This window comes from Montipora capricornis, chromosome 8 (genome assembly GCF_036669925.1).
Source record: "Montipora capricornis isolate CH-2021 chromosome 8, ASM3666992v2, whole genome shotgun sequence".
Lineage (NCBI taxonomy): Eukaryota > Metazoa > Cnidaria > Anthozoa > Scleractinia > Acroporidae > Montipora > Montipora capricornis.
In genome coordinates this window covers 44,850,171-44,875,605 of record NC_090890.1, presented here as the reverse complement: position 1 = coordinate 44,875,605, position 25,435 = coordinate 44,850,171, and the positions used below count along the sequence as shown (strand labels likewise).

Sequence of the window (25,435 nt, the reverse complement as noted above, 5' to 3'; positions counted from 1 at the left end):
TGTAATGATTTATTGAGAGGTTGAAATTCGGCGTGAAAGTGTCGCATTCAGTACGGAAACTGTCATATGGGTGATAAAGTATCTTTTAATGTTGATAAATGATTATTGCATATGGTGAAAAAGTGGTAACTTCATAAGTTATATGAAAACAAAGCTTGAAACAAACCGATGCATAGAAAGGAAAGACAAGTGATCGTGCCATTGTACTCGTAGGTAGTCTTACCTATTGCTTGTTCACCCCCAAAAAATCACTGAATTGGTGTTTTTCAAAATGCCCAATTAAAAGCCCCTGAATAGGTGTCATTGATGATAGTGAGTCATGCTTTATAATACCTCACTGTTTGGATCATTCATTAAAAATATTACATCGTTACTTTATTCTTTATTACACCTTTCAATGTCTTGCGGGATACAAGGTATAGCTTTCATGCATCTGTTCGGCGACTGTGCTTTCAACCTTCTTCGCAATTAATTCCCTAAACTGCTTGCTTCCAAGACCACCGCAACATTTAAACTATCAGGCGACATAATACAAGCAAATTAGCAGGCTAGAATTCAGAAACTTCCAGGAATGTCAGATGTGTTTGTTATTGTTTGTTATTTTCGATAATCCAGATAATATTTTGCCACAAAGCGCGTATGTTAGCACGCTTTTTGTCTCGCTTTTTCACTGATTTTTAATCTGATTTACATCAATATCTCAATCAGTGAAGTGTCCTCCAGCCTTGTTTCGACAATATGTACTCCTGTGAGACTTGGGATTACAGTTATTGACACAAGAGCGATGATATTCACTCGACTTTTGTTTTCCATTTCACAGCTTATAATTGTGAAAAGTTTATTTGGAGCACCTTGTACTAAGTGGCATTGACACCGGGCTATGTTATCCGGACGTTTTTAACATTTCTCCGCCGTGTGTCGACCATTGTTACTCGGACGACAAGCGCGCTGTTAACGTTTGTCACATATTCATGAGCTTGTTTGCATTTAGCTGAACTAAGCCTGGGGGTGACATTGGAGCGTAACCTTCTTCAAAGGCAGTCACTTGCAATTAAGGTCACCACTGGATTCTCTGCGCAGAAGTGGAAGTCAAAGTGAAATGTTGCCGAAAGGGCTTCTTCATGGCACAACGCCGATCATTGATTTCACAGAGTCAACGCGCTGTCAGATTGTTTTGTCGTAACTTGTGTCGTTGACATTTCGTATCGCTGGAGAAAAGGAGCCTGACTCGACTTTAAAACGATTACCTTTGGCGACAATTAAATGTTACTTTGACCATTTATCTTGGCGAAACTTCTATTATTGAGCAGATGTGATTTGATTTTATATCTTGTGATGGGCCTTCACTCGTGGGTTGTGGAGTAAACCGACCAAATTTTTGTGGGTCTTCGGCGGACTGGCGTCATGGAATCGACAACAGCGATTGCTGTGTTTCTTATTGTGATATACGGCTCAGCTGTTGCGGGAAAGAAACGAGAGTACAAGCTTGGCCTTTTGATTCCTTTCAAGACTGTGCTTCCTCACTTCTCAAGCGATTACAACAGAGGGGAGTCGTTTGCGGCCGCCATGACAATTGCGGTGGAAAGAGTCAATGCCGACCCAACTCTTTTGCCGGACCATAATCTGACATTTGTGTGGAACGATACCGCTTGCAACGAGTTTGTCGCTGTTCGAGAGCAACTACGTCAAATTAATTCGGGGGTGCAAGCTTTCATCGGACCCGGTTGCAATTGTCAAACTGCGGCGAGGAATGCTGCTTCCTTCAATATGACTATTTTATCATACGTGAGTATGCAACTTTTTTGTGGTCGATGTATTGGCTTTATCGTGGGTTATGAAATTGTTTTTGTGTGTTCTTTTCTAGTTTTAAGTCATCGCAACTGTTAACTCTGGAATCAATCGTACGTTCTCGAGCGTTTTGATGGATCGTCGCAACCTTTTATTACAATATTATGTCCACACTGATTTCCATTTTGCCAGCTGGTTTGTGGGCGCTACTGAGAGATTCGAATTCAAAAATCGCTAATTGTCAAGTTTTTGTTTTGATTGAGTTAGTTTCCTCAAAATATCATGTAAATGGCGTGGGTTTTATTTATTTTTTTTACGCTCGACGAGACGATTACAAACTTATCCCAAGAAAGACGCCGAGTATTTAGCTTACATCATTGTTCTTAAATAGGAGTTATCAATCCTGAAGCTGATATGCGTACATTAAACTTAAGATATGCACATTTGTGTTAACTAAACTTCGGCAAGTGTGAAGGCCGGAAAAATTAATGCTAATCTGATTGAATGCATTACTTCGTTTCTATATTTTTTTCCAACCTGTTTTGGTCTTGTTTTAGAGCCCAATAATTGGGCTCTTTTTTCCCATATTACTTTCCTTTTAATATGGCAAAGCGATCAATTGTTACTGATTCTGTGATTTGTGCCGTACGTAGGACTATTTTGACTTTGTTTGTGTCAATAAGGGTTTTAGGGGTTTCCATCTGTCAATATTAGTTACGATCTAGATTTTTTTCAAGATTTGAGAATTAGTATTTTCCATAGCTATTTAAATATCCATCCATTGAGATTTTTCCTCAGCCTTTGAGATTTTCATTCTATTTCAATTTTTTTTCGTTTCTCCGAGACAAATCATGTCTTGTTAATGTTGATTCCATGTAATTTTGGATCGACCCACACTGCGTTTTGAAAACAGTCATTCCGTATTCAGTATAATGAAGAGAGAAAAATACCAGGAAATGGAGTTAAGATAAACATACTGATAAACAATCAAGCTCAGAGAAATGAAAGCCCTGGAAAAGAGATTTCTCTTTTTTTCTGAGCCAATAATGAAACACATAGGTGAATTTCAAAAGAATATAAATTCAAACTACTTAGGTCATGTATGTTAGTACATTCATTGTGCAAAATCTTTGTTCTAAGTTAGCCAGCTGTATTCGATATTCCATAAATATTTTATATACTTCGGCTTTGCACTAACTGTTTGCACTTGTGTTTTTGATCAGATAAAGTGCCTGATGTTGTTATTGTTTGTCTATTATGTTGCACTTGATGACCTAATCCCCTGTCCATCACTTATTTTTCTTGTGACTGTAATGATGCAGTTTCCACTCAGTTTCCTTTGTGGCTGATCAATGAGAATCTGGATAACTTTGAGTTTGTCAAGTATTTTGAAGGAGTTTAATGGAATTTTTGGTTTTGAGACCTTTTTAACTTATTTATCCAACTCAGGTATAATCATGGTGAATGTAGTGGTATTTGTTTATTCTTCATTCGTGAACTAGACCAGGCCCCAGGTGTTCAAAGGGTGGATAGCGCTATCCACTGGATAAATCACTATCCACGGGATAACTCAATGGGTTTTGCTCGTGTTTATCTGCTGGATAGCGATTTATCCGGTGGATAGGGCTACCCACCTTTTGAACAACCAAGGCCAGGTGTGCACAAAATAAATACTGAAACAGGAGAACCTTACTGGTGATGCAGAATTATTTATCACGTCTGACTGTGAAAGGTTGAATGAAGTTTTCATGTATTTTTTAACCATGACTTGTTGGAAAATGATAAGTTCCATCCTGAAATAAGTCAACTAAAAATGCTTTTTACCTTCCTTAAATGAACAACAAAGGGAGCCTTCACTCAGTTTTGAAGTGATTATAGCCTTTACAGCTGTTCAAGGAGCAGTAATTATGTGAATTAAGACACCAGTGAAGGTTTTTTTTTCCACTTATGTCCAGTAATGCGCCTAATAGGCCATTTTTAAAATATCAATATTCAGCTTGATAGTGAGGCAGAGAGGACAAAAACAATTCTTGGGTTGCACGTGATGTCATAAAAAATAAAACACAATACTAAAGAGCCTTTTGAGTTTTTATCTTGATCAGCTACGAGAGGTTTTAAAAATATATCTGTTTGCCTGTTTTCAGCTCAGTACCATGCTTTGTTTCGAAAATAGAGCAGTTTGAATTTCAGAATTTTTCACAGTGCGTGACATATTGATGGCTTTCGGAAACATGCCAGTAGCATAAAAGCATCGATTCCCCTCTTGGTTTTGTGGGCTAAACAGCCAATATACTAGAAGTGTCATACGAATGTTTGCTAGTTCATCATAGAAAGTGTTAAAGACAGCCAAAGTAAATTCCAGATGTTTCTGCAGGTTTCCGGCCACCATGTTGCAATTGGTGTACTTCAGCAGTAAACCAACATGGCGTCTCCATACTAAACTCTACAAATTTGAGTGTTATATTTTGCTGAATAACTCAAGTACGGAATATCCCACAGCCCTTAGACTTGAACCCGTTGTTTATTCTATAGCATTTATATTTCTTGACTCAATTTATTAAATGATAAGCGATTTATAATAATGTTTTCACTTGTGTGACGTGCAACCCAAGAATAGAAACAATTAAGTTGCAATAAATGTGAAAGAAATTAGCATATGCATATATCATCCACTTTCCTTTGTCTTTGCCCTCTAAACCTCTCTTTCAAGGTGAATTTTAATATATATCGAAAGTCACTGGCCTATTAGATGCATGTCCAATTTTGACGTCCAGCATGAAGTGTCCCTTGTAAGTCTAATCCTTTAAATGCTACTTATTCATTACTACCCTTCGCACCCAGCGCGCCGGCGCTAGACAACACCAACAACATAATCTGGTGCGTGACTCGTGCATGGTGCCTTCGGACAGACAGGACCAGCGCTTTATTAACCAACATAGTCTTACACTGTGAACGAGCTTGTGAAACCATATTGACAATACATGAACATCAATGTGCAAGTGTGAATATAGTTGACAATAGCCTGAAAAATGTACATAGAAATGTATTATATAGATAACCGTAGTCAAAAAATTTAAGTGCAAGGGCGGTACATAAGTGAAAAAATTCGCACAACAAGAAACTAGGAAAAAACCTATACGTTGCCCGATACGAAAACCCGGGGTAAAAACCCAGTGGGAAAAAACCCGGGAACGTATTCCTCGATCGAATGCAACGCATTTCAGCTCCGAGGATTAGAGCTTTAAGTTTTCTAACTAATATAAAGTTAGGATACAGTTCTTGGTGGCTGTCCAGAAGGCGAGATAGTGAAAACTAGAAATTCCACTTTTTATACCAAATAATTAGCATATAATATATGCAGTTACATAATCATGAACAAAAAGTAAATACGAAACAATTGTTCAAAATATGTGAAGCCTTATTTCAGAAACAATGTGAATACCTTGAATTATAGTAATGCTATGAACCGTAACAAACACGCTTTCCAACTACTCTTTGTTCTGTTGGAAAGCATTATTTCTAAGAATAAAGTAAGGGTAAAGGTTAGCGCTATTTTTAGCTTAGAGTAAATGCAGCTGTTTATCAGGAGGAGCATCTCAGGAACACTTAGTGGCATTATCATATCATATATCATATCATACATCTTTATTTACCCTCGGATTTTTAGAGTAGCTTGGTGTAGCTAATATCTCCGAGCATTTACCCTCCCAACCATGATATACCACAGAAGACAGACCACAACACCGGGAACTACATGCCCTACTCTTTGCGACAAGTGTGCGGGTTCTTTTACGTCCCACAGGATTATGAACATTGAAGGGTTGTGAGACGGGACCTCCGGCTTATCGTCCTTATCCGAGAAGACTAGGGAGTCTAACCATTTGCAGATGTAATTACAAAGGGAGCACTTTCTCCTTAGTTATTTAAAGACCCTGAGTGTTGGTCCCTGAGTGTTGGTCCGGTTAGCATAAACCTATAAGGGTTGAAACGTGTAATGGCCCCTTGTGTGCTGGGAAACAAGCTTCAGTCTGAATATTCAATTTGCTAAGTACCATATTTGAAACAACAAGAGCGAGGGGATTCCAAATATGGTACTTAGCACTGAAACATTCAACCAATCAGTTCGCACTTAATATTCGGAAGCTGTGAACGCGTGTTACATGTTTCAACCCTTATGGGTTTCTGATAATAGTGATAATCATTATTGTGTGTATTCCGAGACACAAATGGATAGAGCAAGTGCATACTGTGTCTTATTGAAATCTATGTGCATCTATTTAGGGGTATTTTCTGTGTTTTTTTTCCTGGCAGATTTAAACACAAAATCAGGAGTTTTATAATTTGTTCTTTTGCTTTCTCCACCCTTAAATCAATTTTTGGCGTATTATGATTAATTGAAATTAGGGAGCTTAAGCACGCGCATTTTTGAGATGCGGACAGCGACCGGAAGTGAGCTGTTTTCCCTTTTAACTTGTCTTCATGACACACAACCACATTTACATTTTCTCCATTTTGAGAGATGATTGGTATAAAAATCTGGGAGACACCATTGTCCTGGCCCGTGAAATGTGCTCTTCTAGTTGCACTTGCTTAAGCTCCCTAGCTATTAAGAAAACTTGAATTCAAAGGTGAGTTTTTGGATTTTTTTCAAATTATGTACGAAACTCCTGCCATAAAAGGAGACGTTCGTGCAGTTAAAACAGTGTTGTGTTTGCTTTTAACTTACGATAGCTTTTTCAGTGCTAAATATTACTTCCTTCTTGCAATTGTCTCTCAAAATATATGTGGGTTTGGAATCTGAAGTCTAGATTGGGTACAATAACATTATTTTATGATTTGTCTTTGGTGACAAATACATGGTAGCACAATAAACAGTGCAGATCAATATGCCAGGCCTAAAAGGTTTGTTATATATCCAGTGTTTTCGTTTCTTTTAACCCACAAGCTAATCACAATGAGCCTGCTTTGCAAGATTTGTTTAAATTCCACAGAAAATAATCTTTCTCTGGAGAAAATTAGATTCCCTTAAATTTTCATTGGTAAACTTAAGAGAATATGTTTGTGCAGCATAATATAGCAAGGATGTTAATAAAACTTCATTTCATGAAACCTAATCTCAGAGGAGCTGAAACATGCATATGACTCTGTGTGGGGTACTTAATTAAACTTGTAGTCATTTAAATTTTAAATTTTTTTGATAATTTCATTAATTTCAATTCAATGTTTATTAATTAGTAGTGAGTGACTTAAGGGATTTGGTTAGCTTTAGGTTTGTGGTTTAAAGTCAATCTTTCTTTCCTATAAAGTGGTAATTTATAAGAGCACTTAATAAACCTTAGATATCAGAACTGAAGCAAAACGTAACATTTTACTATTAAAGCAAGTTGCAATCCCATGAGCTGATCAAACTGTAAAAGAGGGAAATCCCTTTTATTGTAAAATTTGAAATAACTGATTCAGTATAAATAATGCCATTCCAGTGTGTGTCTGGGGAATGGGAGAGTTGAGTATTCTCCTCTGTCTTATTCATGGGATGTCCAATTTACAGATACTTCATATATGTACTTAATTAAGGACAAAGAGAAATTTTGTCTACAAGACTAGCTATCACTCTTTGCTCTGTTTGTGCTAACAGAGAGTAGACAGCTTTTAGTAAATTTTCTTTTAATTATTAAAAGAAAATTTAGTAAAAACTGTCTACTCTATAATCTTTTTGGTTGTGTGTCTTGCCCTGCTGTCCAAAAACAAATAAAATCTACCATCTCAGATTCTTGATCCTATTTTTTTCTTAGATGTGCAGTGCAGCAGAATTGTCTGACAAGAAGAGATTTCCCACTTTCGGTCGCACATTTTCTGTGGACACGCAAGCTGCGCCAAGTGTCATTAGTCTGCTGAAGTATACATATAACTGGACTATAGTTGCAGTCATTTGTCAAAATGCTACCACTTGGACAAAATTGAAAAATCATCTATTGGAGGAATTTGTGGCTAATGGCATTAATGTGACAAGGCAATTTCTAACTGCTAGTCCTGCTCTGTATGTCGGTAATCTACGATATTCTGAGGATTTCCGAAAAGCTCTGAGGGATATTAAAACAAAGGCACGAAGTGAGTTGCAAATTTAGTTCATTTAACAGCTTCTAGCAAAAGAGTTTAGTAGTAAAGCTAGGTAATTTTGGAGAACATATCTGTCAGCTGTAAAGCTGGCATGAGGTAAAAAGTTGACAACACACCCTTTTCTTCTGTCAATGCATGTTCTGGGCCCAGTACGTTGTTCAAACAACTGATAGCACAATCCACTAGACAAATCACTATCCAGTGGATAAGTCAATTAATTTGCTATCCAATGGTTATGCAGTTATATATGCAATTTTGGCAATTGTGTAGAGAAGCCTGAAAAATTCAGGACTTCAACAGTGTTTGAACACAATCTCGCAGTACTGATAGTGCAGCGCACTACAAACCAACTGAGCTATGAAGCCACTGGCGTTGGGATCTGGTCATTTGTGGGTTCTAATGTTCCCGCGAGGAATGAATCAACGATGAAATGATATATGAATATGAAATAAATCACATATTGAACTGCAGATATGAAATCAAGTAAAGCTATGATCCTTGCATTTTGGCAATTGCATAGAGAAGCCTGAAGTATCCAGGACTTCAACGGGTTTTGAACTCTTGACTTCGCAATACTGGTGCGACTCTCTAACCAATGGAGCTATGAATTAAGCCACTGACGTTGGGAGCTGGTCACTTGTGGGTTCTATTAATGTTCCTGTGATCGAGGAATGAATCAATTATGAAATGGTATATATGAATAAATCACACACCTTATTTACCTGTGTATAAGTCAACCTTCTATGGCTTCAAAAGAAGCTCCAAAAATCGCCCTCGACTTATAAATGGGTCAAAGATTTAGAGCCAAGTTCCAGCTAAGTAATTTATTCAAAATTAACATTATGATGTTGTCTTGGGCATAACGAACACAGTGGACAAAAGACTTCAAAATGAATGTTTACAAGCAATTTCAGTTGAAATGAAAAAGGATTTGTCCAACTCTTAATGTTGAAGATACTCACAAGCACAAATATGAAATAGACACTGGAAATTTTCGTTTTCCAAAGGCGGAACCTCTAAAAGGCATTTCTGTTTCTTCAAATAAAACGCGATTGTTCAACGGGCTAGTAACATGGCGCAATACCTCGTGTTCGCGTGCAAGCATCGTCACTAGTGTTGCCTGAAAATGCTGGTTGGTAATGTTGTTTTTTATTCTTTATACAAACCTGGCTGATTTAAATGCTTTGCAAACTTCATATTGTTTGGTTTATGAGTTTTGTTTTGTTTGTCATGTGAGACATTATATTAAAGTCAAGGACCAATTAAACCTTGCACATTTCACATTGCTCGCAAGTTATTTTCAAAGATTGACTCCTGCTTCTGTGATGTTGTGCTTATCCTCGAAAGCCCTTTATCCTTGAACAACGAAACAGGTTAGTTTGATGTTTACATGTTCGATTTTCTGAGAACTTTTTCAAAATTCTAGGACAAAATGCCTGCATATACAACAACTGCTGAACCACAAAACTATTAAGCACTTGAGGCCCTGATTTTATTGTGTATCCACAGTTCCAGAAATCGAAGAATACAAGATTAGTATCCCATGAACATTTAACAAAGAAATTAAGAAATTGCTTTTTTTGCCATCAAAAATGGAGGGTCGACATAAATTATACACTGGATCGACTCATACACGGGTAAATACGGTATTGAACTGCAGATATGAAATCAAGTAAAGCTATGATCCTCGCAGTTATGAATGCAATTTTGGCAATTGCATAGAGAAGCCATAGCTTTACTTGATTTCATATCTGCTGTTCAAGATGTGATTTATTTCATATATCATTTCATCGTTAAGAGATTTAATTTACTCTGGCTAATGCCAGACGATTTTACTCTTAACACGGGGGGCATCCTGGGCACCTCAGGAGTCACTGGGTTAACCAGGAAAAAACTGTCCCCTCCATAAACCCATTGACTCCGGGGAATGACACTTAACATTAATATTTTACTCTGTATAACGCTAGACGATTTTACTTGTCAACTGCAGCATCCAGGGGTGCCCCAGAAGTCAATGAGAAATTAAAAGCTCTGAAAAGTTTCTCTACATATACACTGTACATGTGTTCTAAAGAAAAATTGGTGTGAAATTTTCAAGTTTGGGGTCATGGATTTCTTTTGTTTATAATCTGGAAAACTCCTGGAATTTTGAAATCTGATAATATCCCACCCTGTACTGTATGTAGTAATGTGACAAATTTCATCTCTAAATTATTTTGTTTATATTAAGGAGGCAGTTGGGCCCAGTGGTTGCAGCATTTCTCTTGAGATCCATAGATCTATGCATATGGTTTAAGACCTGTTTTGATCACTCGTTGAAGTTGATCCTGGAAGTCCCTGGTTCAACTCCTAGTAGGGACTCTTGACAGTTTTTGTTGTTGTTTGCTTGATTTTGTCTCATTGGCCCTGAAAAGCCCCTACATCAGGAGAGGATAGTTATGTATGGATAGTTATACAGGTCTTGTATTAGCTTCAATCCATGTATACTGTTTTAATTTCAGTTGTCATTGTGGTCGCGAGTTATGAGGTTGGTTTAGAGACCTTGTATCTTGCCAAGCAGGAGGGGATGATCAATGGAGACTATGCTTTTATACTTTTTGAACTGAACCAAGGATATGTGGTCAGGAAGAATAATGTACCCTTCCTGTGGTTCAAACATGTTTTTCTCAACAGATACAGGTTTGTGCTCAAAATAGTGTCAGTTTTTTTCACGCTGTACTATTAATTAACAATCCTGGCATCTGTACAAAGTGCAAACAATCTTTGCTCTCGAGAAGTTTGGGTGCTTCAAGTTCAGTTCAGTCCAGATTATTCACAATTTAAGGTGTTTCAGATTTATTTAGTATTGTTTTCTGAGTGTAATGTTATCCTTAGTCTACAGATACAAATTTCTTTCTGAACAAGAAAGTGAAGTAAAGTTATTAGTCATTCCCCCTCTGGGCTTTTCAGGACTAATTTACAATGCTTCTTTGGGCGACGTTTGGCCAGACCGCTTGTTGCGCAGTTTGCAAAAAAAAAAATATATATTCACATGTAGCAAGTGAAAGATGCCCCCAACCAGATCAGGTCAGACCGCAACACCGGGTACTATGTCCCCTACTCTTATCGAACAGTGAGTGGGTTCTTTAACGTCCCATACTTTTTAATTTCCATCAAGGGCTATGAGACAGGACCTCTGGTTTACAGTCCTTATCCAAGAAGACTTAAAAGTCTAACCATTTGCGGGTGCAATTACAAAGGCAGCACTTTCTCCGATCCTCAGTTAATTTAAGACCCCGAGGTTTGGTCTGGCCGGAGTCGAACTCTCAAACTCCTGGGTGACAGCCTGTGAAACACTAAATTTTGAAATTTTTTTAACAACTGAAGCTAACTCTCTGTTGTTTGTCACACATTTACAGAGATGCCGCTTGGGGCTTTGTACGTAGGGATTTGTATGTAAGAGCCAGCCCTGCCATTGGGCATTTTCAACATTTAACTGAACCCCTTGACAACAAAGGAGACAAATGTTGCGCATGCGCCTTATCACCTCGAAAATCCCTTGACATTCAGTCAAATTTATTCGAAATGCGGGAACATGAGAAATGGTGAATGTAGTGCTGGCATCGTTAATATTCATCACATGTTTCCAAAAGGACAGCACACAATGAATGCAAAGATGATAAGTCATTGAGAGACTTGGGCATTACCTTATCTTTATGACTGATACTGGTTCAAAACAATGCAAAATACGGCGAAGGATCACAAATGAAGCGAAGATGGTGAGTCAAAAGTGTGGCAATGAACTGCAGAACTGGCAAGGAGCAGAGGATAGTTTTGCCTTCCTGGCGTTGTTTTTCCTTATTTAAGAGACTTCAACTCAGAATGGAGTGCTGCTTAATAATAAAGTAAGTCACATTTAAATTGAAATGTGAGTTCACATTCAAAAATATGGGTGAACTGGCATTTGAAGCGAGGACAACAATAAATCAGCTAACAAGATTGTGTCGAAAAATGGCAGCCCACTGGTGAAGAACATCTCAATTCGCTATAAAGCTTCCCAACGTTGAAATTTTGAACCACATGGTCGAAGTAGAGTCGGGAATTGTTCTAGAGAAGAAATAGGGCTGATTTTGAATCTTGAAGCGAATAGATTAAGCCAAGACGCAAGGCTTTACTTTACGAGTGCTCCAGATTATTTAAATTTCCTTGGCAAAAAATAGTCTAATTCCCTTTTTCGAGACTTTTGTCATAGGCCGTGATACGGGAATTCCCGCTTGCTGCAGTAAGCCCAACAACTAAAGAAAAGATTTGTGTAAAGAAATTGTCATTTAAAGTGGCAAGGTTCAACACAGCAGATTTCGTGTGACACGGTGTTGTCTACAAAATGGCTCCAAATCTTATGATATCATCTCACTCTGCCCTATTGTGTCTTTGACATCAGCAACACTTTCACATCTGAAAATTAAACCACTGAAAAAGCATTAAATTTGAAGCTTTTTTCAGTTTGTATTTTGTCATATTGCCCTAAGCTGCGAAAGTTTCACGTTGATGAAATGACGCGCACAAGTAATTCTATAGCTAACTCGGAGAACGAAACTCAAGCCGGCAGTTCATGTGTTGTCGTGGCCAAATCTTAGAAAATAATTCGCGATACGGGAATGGCCTTTAACAGCCGACACACAAATGTCAGAAGAATAATTTGAGTTAAACAGTTTAAATTTAAAGTGGCAAGGTGCGCGCAAAACGACCAGCAAAGTGAGCCTTTAATTTTGTCCTATAGAAATCTGTAACTTCAAGCTAGTTGTTTGTTTGAAGAACAATCATAGGACATCCCCTCGGTGCTATCCAGTCATGGTGGATACATCAAATACTAATTTTGCACAAAAATGTGGAGATTGACACTGATTCTTAGTTAAATTTTTTATTTTTTATTTATTTACAATGCACTTACAGGTTTTCTTGGTACAAAATTTACTCATCTCAGACTAACTGCTATTTACATTTGTATAAAACTGCTTCAGGAGAGAAAATAAAAATCAAATTATTACAGATAACGTAATTATATGCACTATACCACCAATAGAAATAAAATTAATGGTATAATTTATAGTCAACTATACTAAAAAGGAAATTGACACTGATTCATATATAAATTCATATATAAGTTCATTCCAAAATGACATACTGGTAACCACGTATAACATTTGTGAATGTTATCCATAATGTGAATACATTCAAGTTAACAACAATCTCAGAGAAAGAATATTATTACATTCTTAACTTCAAATAGCACTCAGTCTACAGAACAGGATATCCCATTCAGTTGCAATATTTTGACAAGCAATACTGGAGTACATACCAGGAAGTAAGGAAATCAGTACTGAGCAAAATAGTGTTCAAAATTTTTTTTTAAAAAAAATAGGACTTAATTAATGTAAGATGTGCTGTTTCGATTATAAAGAGGAAGGTCATTCCAAAATTATTTTCCACTAATGGATAGGCAGAATTTTCTTATATTGGCTATAGCATGAAGAAATAAATACTGCAAAGATGCACCCTGAGTTGAATGATCATGTTGTTCCGAAACCAGTAATATAGAAAAAAATTACCAGGCTTATTGCCACAAAGACGATCCTGCATAAATAAATGTGTACATTAATATTTTTAGCAATATCATGAAATTTCAATAGACCTAAGGAAACATAATGTGGGATGGGGGAACATCATTGATGATTCTAATAACTTTATTTTGCAATTTTATAAGCTGTGACAATGGGTTTTCATAATCACTACCCCGCAATATAGAGCCATATAGTAAATATGGTTCCCTGCTAGCAGAAATCTCTTTTCTTTTGCACAGCGAAAGCAAAAGAAAAGAGATCTCTGCTAGCAGGGAATAAATGTGGCTAAATAAGGGAATAATAGATATTGATTAGACAATGTTTACTGACAATGCTTAGCCTTAATTATGACATTAATACATTAATTTTACTAACTTTGTTACTTTATAATGAATATGGCCAATATCATACCCAAGTATCTTAAGATTGAAACTTGTTCAAGGCATTGATCAGCTAACATTAATGAAGGAAGTAAGTTGAAATTTACTTTCTGATGAGGATTGAAGATAAGATATTTAGTTTTCTTTAAATTTAAAGTTAATAAACACTTGGTAGTTCAGAGCTATTAAATGTGAATTAGAAGTTCATCTATATGTAAGGAAGATATCTGTTGACAAGCATTGATGAGCCAACCACAGGAACAAAAGACCCTTTGTTTCAACAGCCAGAGAGCCTCTGGTTGGCACATTAATGACAATATAGGTAAACAATAAATTATTTTCCCTACAGTGTTTCAGCATGCTGTGTTGCAGAATTTTCACCTCCACATAATGTATAATCTAAACAAATTGCTATTTACAGGGTGTCAAGAGGGTAAAAGGGTCAGAAAGTGAGAAAATCGGGGTTTTTTAAACCTAAAAGTTGGAACAAAATAGCAGCATTTGCACGTGAATAGGAAAAGTAATGGAAATGCCTAATTGAAGTCATCATTGAGAGGTTCAAAATTATTGTTTTTAAATCAATATGAAGTACAAGCTTACTACATTTTTCTCCAGCCATGAGCACAAAAAATAGATATTTTTTCCTGAAAAACCAGCTAATTTAAAAGGCTCAGAATAATAGGAAATAACAATAGCTTGCACATTCATAGCCTGCAGTGCAGGCGGATTTTGGCGGGGCGAGTGGATATAGATTTCCATCGGATGTTCAGGCCACCATCTTGAAATAGAAAAACAGTGGAGAGTTGGGGCGAGGTAAAAAGTTTACCAAGCATGGGAGCCCGCCCCCCCCTTTCTCGCCCCAATCCTCCCAGTCTGCAGTGAATCCAAAATGGCGGCAAGACACTTGACAGATCGAAAGTTGAGGCCCTATTAGGGGTTATCGGGATACGGGATATTTGGGTAAAAAATTATAGGGATACGGGATATTTGGGCGGAAAATTAAAGGGATACGGGATATTTTTAAAAAGATTCTGGGATATCGAAGTTATCATTTTTTAAAAGAATCAAATAAGAATTAACGGGATACGGGATATTTTGGCCAAAAATTAATGGGATACGGGATACTCAGACCCCCCCTAATGGGGCCTCAAAGATGAAAACCAAAACCACAACCACCTGCAGGCTAGCACATTCATCAACTACCTACAGGTTACTCAGTACCCTTATTACCTAACCATGGCGATTTAGTAAATCCTCCACACACGTTGCTAATTGTAGCTAGTAGGAACTGGTGAAGAAGATGTTAATAATGCTGGCATTTCGTATAATGTTTCTGGGGACAAGAAGGAAGGTAAAATACACTAATTTTTTAAAGGACATTTAATAGGCTGCACTAGCTTATGGCTTGAGATTATAAACAAAACAAAAGGAATAACAAATTCATCTTACCTTAGCAGACTTGATAGCAAGGCCTCGGCTGAACAACCACCTCAATCGATCTATGACAACATTCAGCAACATTTAACTCGGAAAAATCAATTGTGCATGAATCCACGGACGAAAAATCGAACACGCGAAAGTGAAAGACTTAAAAGAAATCAGCTTCTACCACTGAAATACCCCTATTCCGAAAGAAGAAAAGGTCTACACGTCGCTCTTGCTGTAAAACTGCCTGGAGCAAGTAATCGAACAAGACATCTTTGGCCGCCATTTTGTTTGTTATTTCGCGCGCACGCGTGTGAAAAACCTGGGTACAAGCAAAACATTCCACCAATCAGACAAAAGTCTCCTTTGTTCCCCTTGACTCCTTACTTGTCAAGGAGGAAGGGAGAGGGGGGGGGGGGGGGGGAAGCAGGGTGGCTCAGATAGATGTCAGTGGGTTAAAAAGATAAATACCTGACAGACCCTTGGTGGAAGAGGGGATGGGGATGCTGGGAAATGGAATTGACAGAGCCATAATACAAATTTTAAAGTAATCATGTACATATATGATACTTCAATCCTTGGTAAATAATTAAAAACAGTTATTGAAGTCTACCAGGTGGGAAATAAATTACATGTGTGTATGACTAATATTCAACCAACAGCAATTAAAAGATGCTGACATCGGTCTGCATAAATTTTCACCAGTCAACTTCTGTCTATATAATCTCTTCATCCCACCTGAATGACCACTGCCTTTTCACTCTGCATGTTTTTCTTTTGTTTTTGGCAGGAACAAAACCAAAGTTGAAGCTGATGTCAAGGAGGCAATGCGGGCTGCTCTCATCTTAGCAGTTAAGACTCCACGGGGAGATGGCTTCACGAATTTTATTAATCAGGTCAAGCTTAGGACTTCCCAAAGCCCCTTTCACAGCGACCGTTACAACAAAACGGATGAAGCCTGGGGACTTATAGTTAGTAAATCAGTTATAATTTGTAAATGCACTCAAATGCTAACCCAAAGTTTCTTTTTCCACTCATCAATATATTTTTTCTTAGGTTCCTATATATGGGGCCTATCTCTATGATGCTGTCTATCAGTTTGGAGTTGCCTTGAACAAGTCATTTACAAAGCTTGGTCCTGCAGTCCAGAATAGAACCCCTACAGGAGAGGAAATCTTTTCTCATCTTCGCGACTACAGTTTTGATAGTACGTGCATTTCTCTGTGTTTCCCAGTGAAGATCTGTCCATTTTCTGTACACAAAATACAGTAATTTGTTTGGCTGCTTAAAATTGTGTGGAAGTGAGAAATACGCATTTTAATTGAGGGGCAGATAAACTTATTTTGGTTTATGGATCAGACAGCAAAAAATGGAAAGAAAATTACCTATTTGGTGTTCTGTCCCCCCCAAACATAGGCCAGATTGCTAAGGTATGACTGGAAAATGTGCCACTGAAAGCTGGTTGCTTTGTGAGTAGTCATGGTGTACATTGAAAGAAATTTGAAATCTTGACTATATAAACATTTATTTATCTTGGAGTTCTTTCAAATGCATCTATTGATCGAAGAGGATCAAATTAAAATTGACAATTAGATCTTAAATCTGGGTGTCTGTGGTTTGCTTTAACATACTAATCAATATTTTCACAGGCATCCAAGGATACAGTTTGCATTTGGACAAAAATGGAGATGCTGAGTTTAATCTGACATTGATGGATATCAGATATGGAACTAAAGGTTAGTCACTAAGACATAATTATACTGTGGGAACTTGAAGCAGCAGGGGGTAAGAAAATTATAGACTATATATTCATAAATGGCAGCTAAGTACTATTAAATTATCAGCCTTGGATAATGCATTTCGCATTCTCTATTTGGTTCACTCAATCTCGGTTATCATCTCATATACCTTAGTTTGACCTTATATGGTAAATGATTGCGCTAAACGTGTCTAACCTAAAATTATTGTTTTTTGCTGGAAAGCAAAATTTCTCTCTCAATAAAGCCAAAAAAGAAAAAAACTTTTTTATGTGGAAAGTTTGGATCAATTCCGACGTTTAGAAGTATGCGAAAAGTCAACTGAGAAATGTTTTTGTGACAAGCCTACGTCTGTCTGACCTCAAGGTATTACACATTATCGTATTTTCATCAATTGTTTTCAATTTTGCTCGGATTTTCTTGCTTTTTTCGCTCTTATTTCATACTTTCAAATTTTTGGAGTTTAATAATATTTATTATTATATGGCTCTGTCTCACAAGGACTGGAAACTACCAAATTGACGAATTTGATTGGCTAAAATCGATATTGACCACGGTCTAGATTTTCCCATCTAGACCGGCATCTAGACCGGTAATGTTTTGCGGTGAAAAGATGCATTCTAAAATGCAAAAATCTTGAGTATTTTCTTCGACAAATAGTTATTTATGGACGTGCCAAACAGCATGATGACTAAAGAGAGGATGACGAGCAAACTTTGACAGAATTAAGTTCAGCTCATCGCCTTTCGCAAACAAAATGTCAGTTAGTACAAACCAGTTACATTAAACGAACTAAATTGTTCTTGTTTGGCCATATAATAAACATCTTATTAACCGAGCTAGGTCGGTCTGTATGGGAGAATCTTGACCTCGGTCGCTGGTACAGACCTCACTGCGTTCGGTCTGTACTGGCGACCTCGGTCAAGATTCTCCCATACAGACCTCCCTCTCGGTTAATAAGAACTAAATAATAATATTTAATATTTCTTATGTGCAAATTAACATGTGAATATGATCAAATGCGCCTGATCAAATGTTTCAGTTTAAGGAATTTAATGAAACAATTATTCCATTCGCGGTTGTTGGATATGAGACTGGTTATAGCCAACTCGGAGCTACGCCCCTCGTTGGCTATTACCATCTCATATCCAACGCGCGCTCATGGAATAATAATATTGTTAATTATTCTTTTGTCTTTGTGCTAATGATCGTCACTAGCCTCATTAGCATGAACAAAACTCAAAAGAATTTTTGCTTCAAAGTGAGGCTAGTGAGGATGATTAGCACAAAGACAAAAGAAAAATTTCTTGGCCGCCATTTATGAATACGGTCTATATATCAGCGTAGTCCATCAGAAAAGAAAAAATTCCTGTTCTGCAGGAAGCATAACCTTCAGGATCAAACACAACATTTCTGATTCAGAGCAATCAGTATTTAAACAGAGATATTTTCAATGCTATTATGTCTTCATCTGTATGAAATCAACCACTTGACTCTTACAGATACTTGCTTTTTTACAATTTATTTTGTAGCTACAAGATCAGGGACACTCACCCTTTTAACTAACTTGTTTTTTTTAGTTACATACTGTAGTTTGAATATGAATAATTGCCCCTCCCCCATTCTGAGCAATATTGTTGCCAATTTAGTGAACAGACATTACTTTCCTAGTCTATTTCAGACGTTATTTTCCTAGTCGCTATTTCAATTATGGTCTATTTTCCTAGTGTATTTCAATTATTATTTCAATTTCAATTTCAACATTGATTGGGGTAAGGGGGCCTTCTATATATCTATATATCTATATATCTTCTATATATCCTTCTATATATCTTGAAGCTTTTAGTGGAATTTTGACAGTTATGCTTAGCTAGTCTGAGACTGGTTTTCCAGGCCCATCCTGGTGTAAGCATCCCAAATACTTTTTCCCACTGATTGTAGCTCAAGCTTTAATTTGCACTGGGGCCATTTCCAGGAAGAAATCAGGCAGTTAAACTTAACACTAAATTTCTCAAACTGAATGAGGTATGGCTAAGCGCTAGCAACAAGATTTTAAATCTACCAGCTGCACAGCAATAATATTTGTGATCTCTCTTGTGGACTTGAGCTGTAAAAGTTATACTGACTAATGCAGTTTACAATCTTTCTCTACTGTTCTTGTTTTTACTGCTGTATTTTGTTTTGTCTTGATAGATCAGTTAGTTGAAGTTGCAGACTTCCAGATACTTTATGACAGTGGATCTAACAGTACCTCTGATTCAGGCAAGGGATTACCACGTCTTGTGTTCCGCAAAAATCTCACCAAGATTTGGTTTGGAGGAAGACTTTCACCTCCTAAAGACCGTCCAAAGTGTGGCTTTCAGAATGAACTCTGTCCACCATCTATAGACAATCCGGAAGGTTAGTGGTTATTAATACATAAGATGTTCATTGAGTTACCCTAGGTTGTAAGGTATTCTACATTGTAAAGTATCATCATTGTCATTATAACTGTTTTGTTTTAAATGGTCTACATTTAGAGAGGCACATTTAGGTTAATATGCAGCCAATCAAAGGGGCTCTTCACATGATCCCGGTTTATCCGTTTACTGGTTAACCGGGCTGGCTTGGTTACTGAAAATATGAAATTGGTTTCTGTTTGTATGGCGACTTTCAGGCCGCTTTCTGAGATGAAAACTTTGAAAAATTGGTGACACGACCATTCAGGCGTGAAATCCAATGAACAAGCCTGGTGAGAATTTCTCATTTTCTTTGTTTAAGCAACCTCAAATTTCCTGTGACTTTACATTAACTGTCAAATGAAACTATCACAAGCTTCATTTTCAAAGAAAAGAGAAGTTACTTATCTTGGTTATGTCCATTCTATTACAAAAATACATTGTATTATTTTCCTCCTGGTAACCGGACTAAAGTGTTCATATGGCAAAATTTTCAGCCTTCATACCGAGATCCCCATTGGAAAAACTGAGATCTTGGCAACCAAGTTAGCCCTCTCTCTCATACGAACACATCCAAATTTTTACAAAGGATTTAGGGGTGAGGCAAGATCTCGTAAGCTGGATGGGCCAGCCTGGTCAACCGGGCTCATATTAAGAGGCCCCTAAAAGCATCTGCTACTCCAACCAGAGAAATTGGCTACTCTTTTCTGTATTTAAAATGAAAACCTTAGATTGAAACTCATCTTTACAATGACTACATGTACATACATATGAAGCTGTTTAGACTTAATCATCAATTTTTCTTTTGAAATGTAGCAGTTAGGAGGGTTCTTTTAGGAATGGCTTGCCCCTAGACACCCCAGGCTAGAGAAATGGGCTGTTAGGCACCTTGTTGATGCATTTGGTTACTCTGCACAAACCATTCGGCAAATTGAAATTTTATTGAAACCTCTCCTGTGGGGAAATTTTACATTCATGTTTGATTTTTCCAGACAACAAAATGGAATTAATTGTTGGAGTTACTTGTGGCCTTGGTTTTCTTATCATTCTCCTGGTAATCAACCTCATCAGGTAGGAACATGCAGTTATTATTACTTTCATGCATGTGAAAGGATGTGGTTCAATCTAGTCACTGCGGAATGGTTCATTATTGAACTACAGAATGATGGATGGTGATGATGATTTTAAAGTCCATCACCAGTATTGATGAGCTTGGGAACACTGGCCCCCAAATGGTATAAAATTTGTACTGAACACTGAGAACCAAGAATCTATCCATAGCAGCTGTTCAATTGATGTGCATCTAGCCAATGCTGGCTGCTACAAAATTGCATTTATCTTTTGTGGTTAGTGGATTTTTAAAGTCCCTGTATGGACAAGTTAAAAGTCGTTTTGGGTAGTTAAGAGAAAAAGGGTCATTTGGAAAAAAGGAAAATAACTTTACCATAATTAAGTGTCTAGTCGTCTAGCTCTGGAACACTAATTGGGGACACTGTAAAATTAACTGAAATCAACAAGTTAATGCAAATCTATTCAAATGTTGGTTTTTATGGAGAGGGAAAACTGGAGTACAATACGTATACCGCGAGACAAATCTCTCAGTGCAGAGTACAGAACCAACAAACTCAATGACTCCAAGTCTGGGAATCAAACCTGTACCCCCCACTGTGCCAATTTCCCTGCACCCCTGGAATTCCATCCTGGAATTTAAGAACTGAATGATAGTTTTATTTATTCTCAATACATTCTCATCTTGAATTCTAGGCAATACCGTTTGGAAAGGGAGCTTAAAAGCAGGCTTTGGAAGATTGACTACAATCAGCTTGGATTTGAGCGCAGGGCGTCCAACACATCATTAGCCAGTCATGTCGTTGTAAGTATAGTATGAATTTTCACAATTTTCTTGTTGTCTATTGGTGGAGCAAGCTGTGCTGCCTTTTGTGGGTAGTGCACTCTGAGTGCAATACCCATATAGTCATTGGGCCTGTCTGAGTGAGTGAGTGAGTGAGTGAGTGAGTGAGTGAGTGTAAGATTGTAGGCCTGCAGCACATGCATGAATTACAAAACTAATATATATAGGATTTGTTGAATTTCAACATTGTCCATTGTACAGTTATTATGTTTGTGGCCCACTTGTCGCATTTTTTTTTACTTTGCAAGAGCAATGGTCAACCTCAATTAAGGCGTTAACATCGGTGACATTAGTGACATTCTTGCCTAGAGCGCTTGTGGGCATTGTGTTGTCAACACCTGCTTTAATAGCCTAAGTGCACCATTTAAGGATTCCATCACTATTCTTCCCAATTGAGGAATCCAAGAAGTTTTGGAAAAAGCCTTTAACAACCAAATACAAAAAATCAAAAAGAAGTTAAAAAAAGATTACCGGTAGATGTCTTCGTTGCGGGGATTCTAAGTTCAACCGAAGGGGCTTAACTTCAGTGGGAACTTGCATCAAATTATACATAATTGGTAGTCTGAAGTGTCAACCATCTCCTGAGTTGCCCAAACTGGGTTTAGGCAAGGAGACTGCTGAAACTTTAGACTACGTACAAGGCTGTTGCCTAACAGGAGCCCGGTAGCCTGGGGCTCCCAAAGAATAGCTCTGGGCTCCTTAATTTTTCACAGCAACTCCTTTCACTTCATATGTTGGGCTCCTGAGTTCTTAGCGTTTACCTCTGAGGGCCCCTTTAAAATTTTCTTAGGCAGCAGCCTTGATGTAATTGGGTCGTGTAAATGCTAACGTGGTTGGACAACAAAATAAATCGTGAAAGTAAAAAAAAAATAAAATGAAGTGGCAATCAGGCTTAAAGAGCCTGGAAAAAACATGTAATGCCTTAATGTGGTTACAGTCTAGAAATCAACCACTGTGCTCTCAGATTATTATTCTTTGCAAGCTGAGTCAAATGCAGGCTCTTCTTGAATCTTTTATTTACATGAAGTCCTGACCAACCAATAAGCATATATTTTTCATCTTAGCAAAAGTTAGTATGGATTGCGGTCCATATTCATTGGGATTGTTTTTATGGGATTCCGTAAGCTGTAAAATAAAAAGATAAACAAGGAAACAATAAATAACAAGACGCCTACAAGGGCGTATCCGTGGAATGCGCAAACAGTTAACACAAATTGTCCAGTGACAGTCAACGTCAAGTACAGGTAAACTTCGGAAAATGGCGAGAGATTACCAGAAAGATAAATCTGTAATATAACTTGAAGTTGTTTGTTGTAAAAACTCATTATTAATGTTACTAAATTTGCAAATGCAAACACCGAATTCCTATTAGCAGGTTATCAGGATACGGGATTTTTTATTTATTTATTTATTTTTTTGGAAGGAGACAGTATTCAAATCCTACAGTTTTACTTGCTTCCTTAACTCCGTTCATCCAAAAATTACAAGATCAGCCTTAAATCATCTGAAAAGCTTATTACAAATCACAGTTCAATAAATCATCATCCTGGGCCAGTTGTTCAAAGACCGAGTTTTAAAACGAGTTTTATTCTCTACTCCCAAATGCTGTTCAGGGCTGATATTCGGTAAAACTTTACATTAGAAGAAGTCAATCTTGAAAAACAAAAATAAGCAAAGGAAACTGTTACCAAAAAGTTGAAATATGAAACAAAAGTTTACACTAATCCTGGATGGCTTTCGAACAACCGGGCCCTGTATTCGAAGTCCGGTTCCATAATCCTGGTTCAGTTCCTTGCAAACTGTCTAAACCTGCCGTGGCGAAGACAAGAAGACATCTGTACTCTATTTCTTTCAATGCTCAAATATCTAAAATTCCGTAATTGCGTGTTCTATAGTACAGTCCAAGGTTCTGATTTTACAATTCCATAATGTTGATTTCAGTATTAGAGTAACTTGGTACCAAAAGTTCCACAATAACTTGAAATCTCGTTAAGAAAAAAAAAAACTTAAATCCAGTAGTCCAGTCCGGGTTGAGATCGCGCAAAACTCTCTCTATCATCGATTCAAAAGTCAAGATTCCATACTCGAGCTGAACAAAAAACTATCAAAAACGAAAACCTTACGGCACTTAAAAAAGTACCGTACTTAGTACAATGGTACTTGACCGTAGCCCTTCGCTGAGAAACTAATCTTAGCCAAAAGGCCGAGAAGCGATCAGGATACGGGTTATTTAGGTAACAATAATTGTGGGGATACGGGATTTTTGGCTGGGGATGGGGGGGGGGGAGGGGGAGTGGAATCGAGCAGATACGGGATATTTTTTAAAGTAGGAACGCATTGCGTACGTGTGGTAGTGCAGTAACTTGACGGTGCTTTTTTCCATAACTGTCAACTGAGCTGTGTTTTGTTTTTCCAGGAGATTCAAGTTGTCCTTGCGTAATATGTAGCTCTAATAGTACACAATATTGTTTGGTATCGTGTGCCATGGTAGACATCTTTGCTAGAGACCCCCTGAGAAGACATGTGGTTCAGTAAAATACTAAACCCAGGACGATTGAAGAAAATAAAAGGAAATTGAGAAACATTGGGCTTCAAGGCTGACATGTTGATCATTTACAACTTCTTTTTCACCACAAGCTTAATTAAGTGTGTACTCTGAGCTTCTGACAGCTTTCCAAGACCAATGTTACTAAAGTTACTTCCTTTCCGGCGGGGTTAGTATCTGGATAGGGGACGTCAGGAGCATACGACCAAAAATTCTATTTTAACGCTCAAAAATGCGAACTAAGCAAGGTACAGATTTTGCTAACCTGCTTTATGCAAAACAAATATCGACGCAAAAGTAAATAAATATTAATATGTAGTTTTTAAGGAGAACAGAAGGAGCACAATTTGCCATCAGCGAAAAACATTTCGGGGATTTTTTTTACGTTCAATCAGAGCTTAATTTTACTATCGTACTTTTGGTCGTACAAGTAAAATCGCAAAAACGAAATTGACATCGATTTTAGCGGCCGCCTGTGATCAAGTTACCTTGCGTGTTTAATAATGACAACTCACGAAACAAAGGATGCGTCTGTGACAAAATGTCGCCAAGATACCGGGTTTTTGTTAATTTGCTTTTTTGTTATAAAGTTGTCAGCTGAAGTTAAGTTCCCCCGAATAAGGTTAGTACTTGGATGGGGGACCGCAGCGAAGTCCCCGTGTCGGCGATAGCTAATTCGTTTCTTTAAACTTGATTTCATTTTTTATCTTGTTTGGCTGTTGAAAGCTTTTTTCTTATTTTCTTTGTACGTCAAAGCGGCGAACAAACTGGTTCCCAAGAAATATTGGAGTATTCGTTCTATGCAAAATACTTCTAATGAAGTATTCGTTCTATGCATTTAATAGTTTTCACAGTGGAACACACAAGTACGAAGCAAGATCTAGAAATAACGTAGAAAATTCTCCCTACCTTTAAAGCTTGCCTTTCTCTAAGAAAAAGCATCTGTCCACTTTATCGAACAGTTAAATACTGAATCAATCATGGCGGGCGGAAAGATCCCACAGAATTGCGGTCGGTCCGCCCCAGAGTCAATATGCCCCGTATCATCCAAAGTCGATCCGCCCCAAATGATATATATTGAAATATTCGAGCGATATTATTTCTGAATGATGAAATAACTCATGTGCGAGTGAAAATATCGATCAATCGCCTGGTTTGGTGAGTGGAACTGTCGCCCGAATTGTCGATCTGCACCATATTACTGAGTCGTTCCGCCCCACATTTGACACATTAAACTAATTTCTGTTCAACAAAAGATGATCTCTAATGTTAACGTACCAGTACTGTTCTGAAAGCGTTATAGAAATGTGCACGTATAAAATTTCCCGTTTCGTAGATGATCAGGAGCTCCTGTAGATGATGTGTAAATAGCTTCTGTTCAAGTAACATTTACATGAAGTACCTATTCGCCATAATACAAACCGCTTTATTGTCAACGATGAGAAACACTACAATTTCTTTTTACAATACTGT

At 37.5% G+C, this 25,435-nt stretch overlaps 1 protein-coding gene across 1 annotated transcript in view; it reads left to right on the top strand.

Moving 5' to 3' along the window:
* Positions 1–576: 576 nt before the first annotated feature.
* LOC138060161 (atrial natriuretic peptide receptor 1-like) overlaps positions 577–25,435 on the top strand; it is a 41,250-nt gene continuing 16,391 nt past the window's right edge. The window contains exons 1-9 of the mRNA XM_068905884.1: positions 577–1,785; positions 7,581–7,896; positions 10,407–10,584; positions 16,101–16,281; positions 16,367–16,517; positions 16,960–17,046; positions 19,261–19,467; positions 20,498–20,576; positions 21,270–21,378. Coding sequence (XP_068761985.1) covers positions 1,405–1,785; positions 7,581–7,896; positions 10,407–10,584; positions 16,101–16,281; positions 16,367–16,517; positions 16,960–17,046; positions 19,261–19,467; positions 20,498–20,576; positions 21,270–21,378 — 1,689 coding nt within the window. The 5' untranslated portion in view covers positions 577–1,404. The remainder of the gene's footprint in view (positions 1,786–7,580; positions 7,897–10,406; positions 10,585–16,100; positions 16,282–16,366; positions 16,518–16,959; positions 17,047–19,260; positions 19,468–20,497; positions 20,577–21,269; positions 21,379–25,435) is intronic.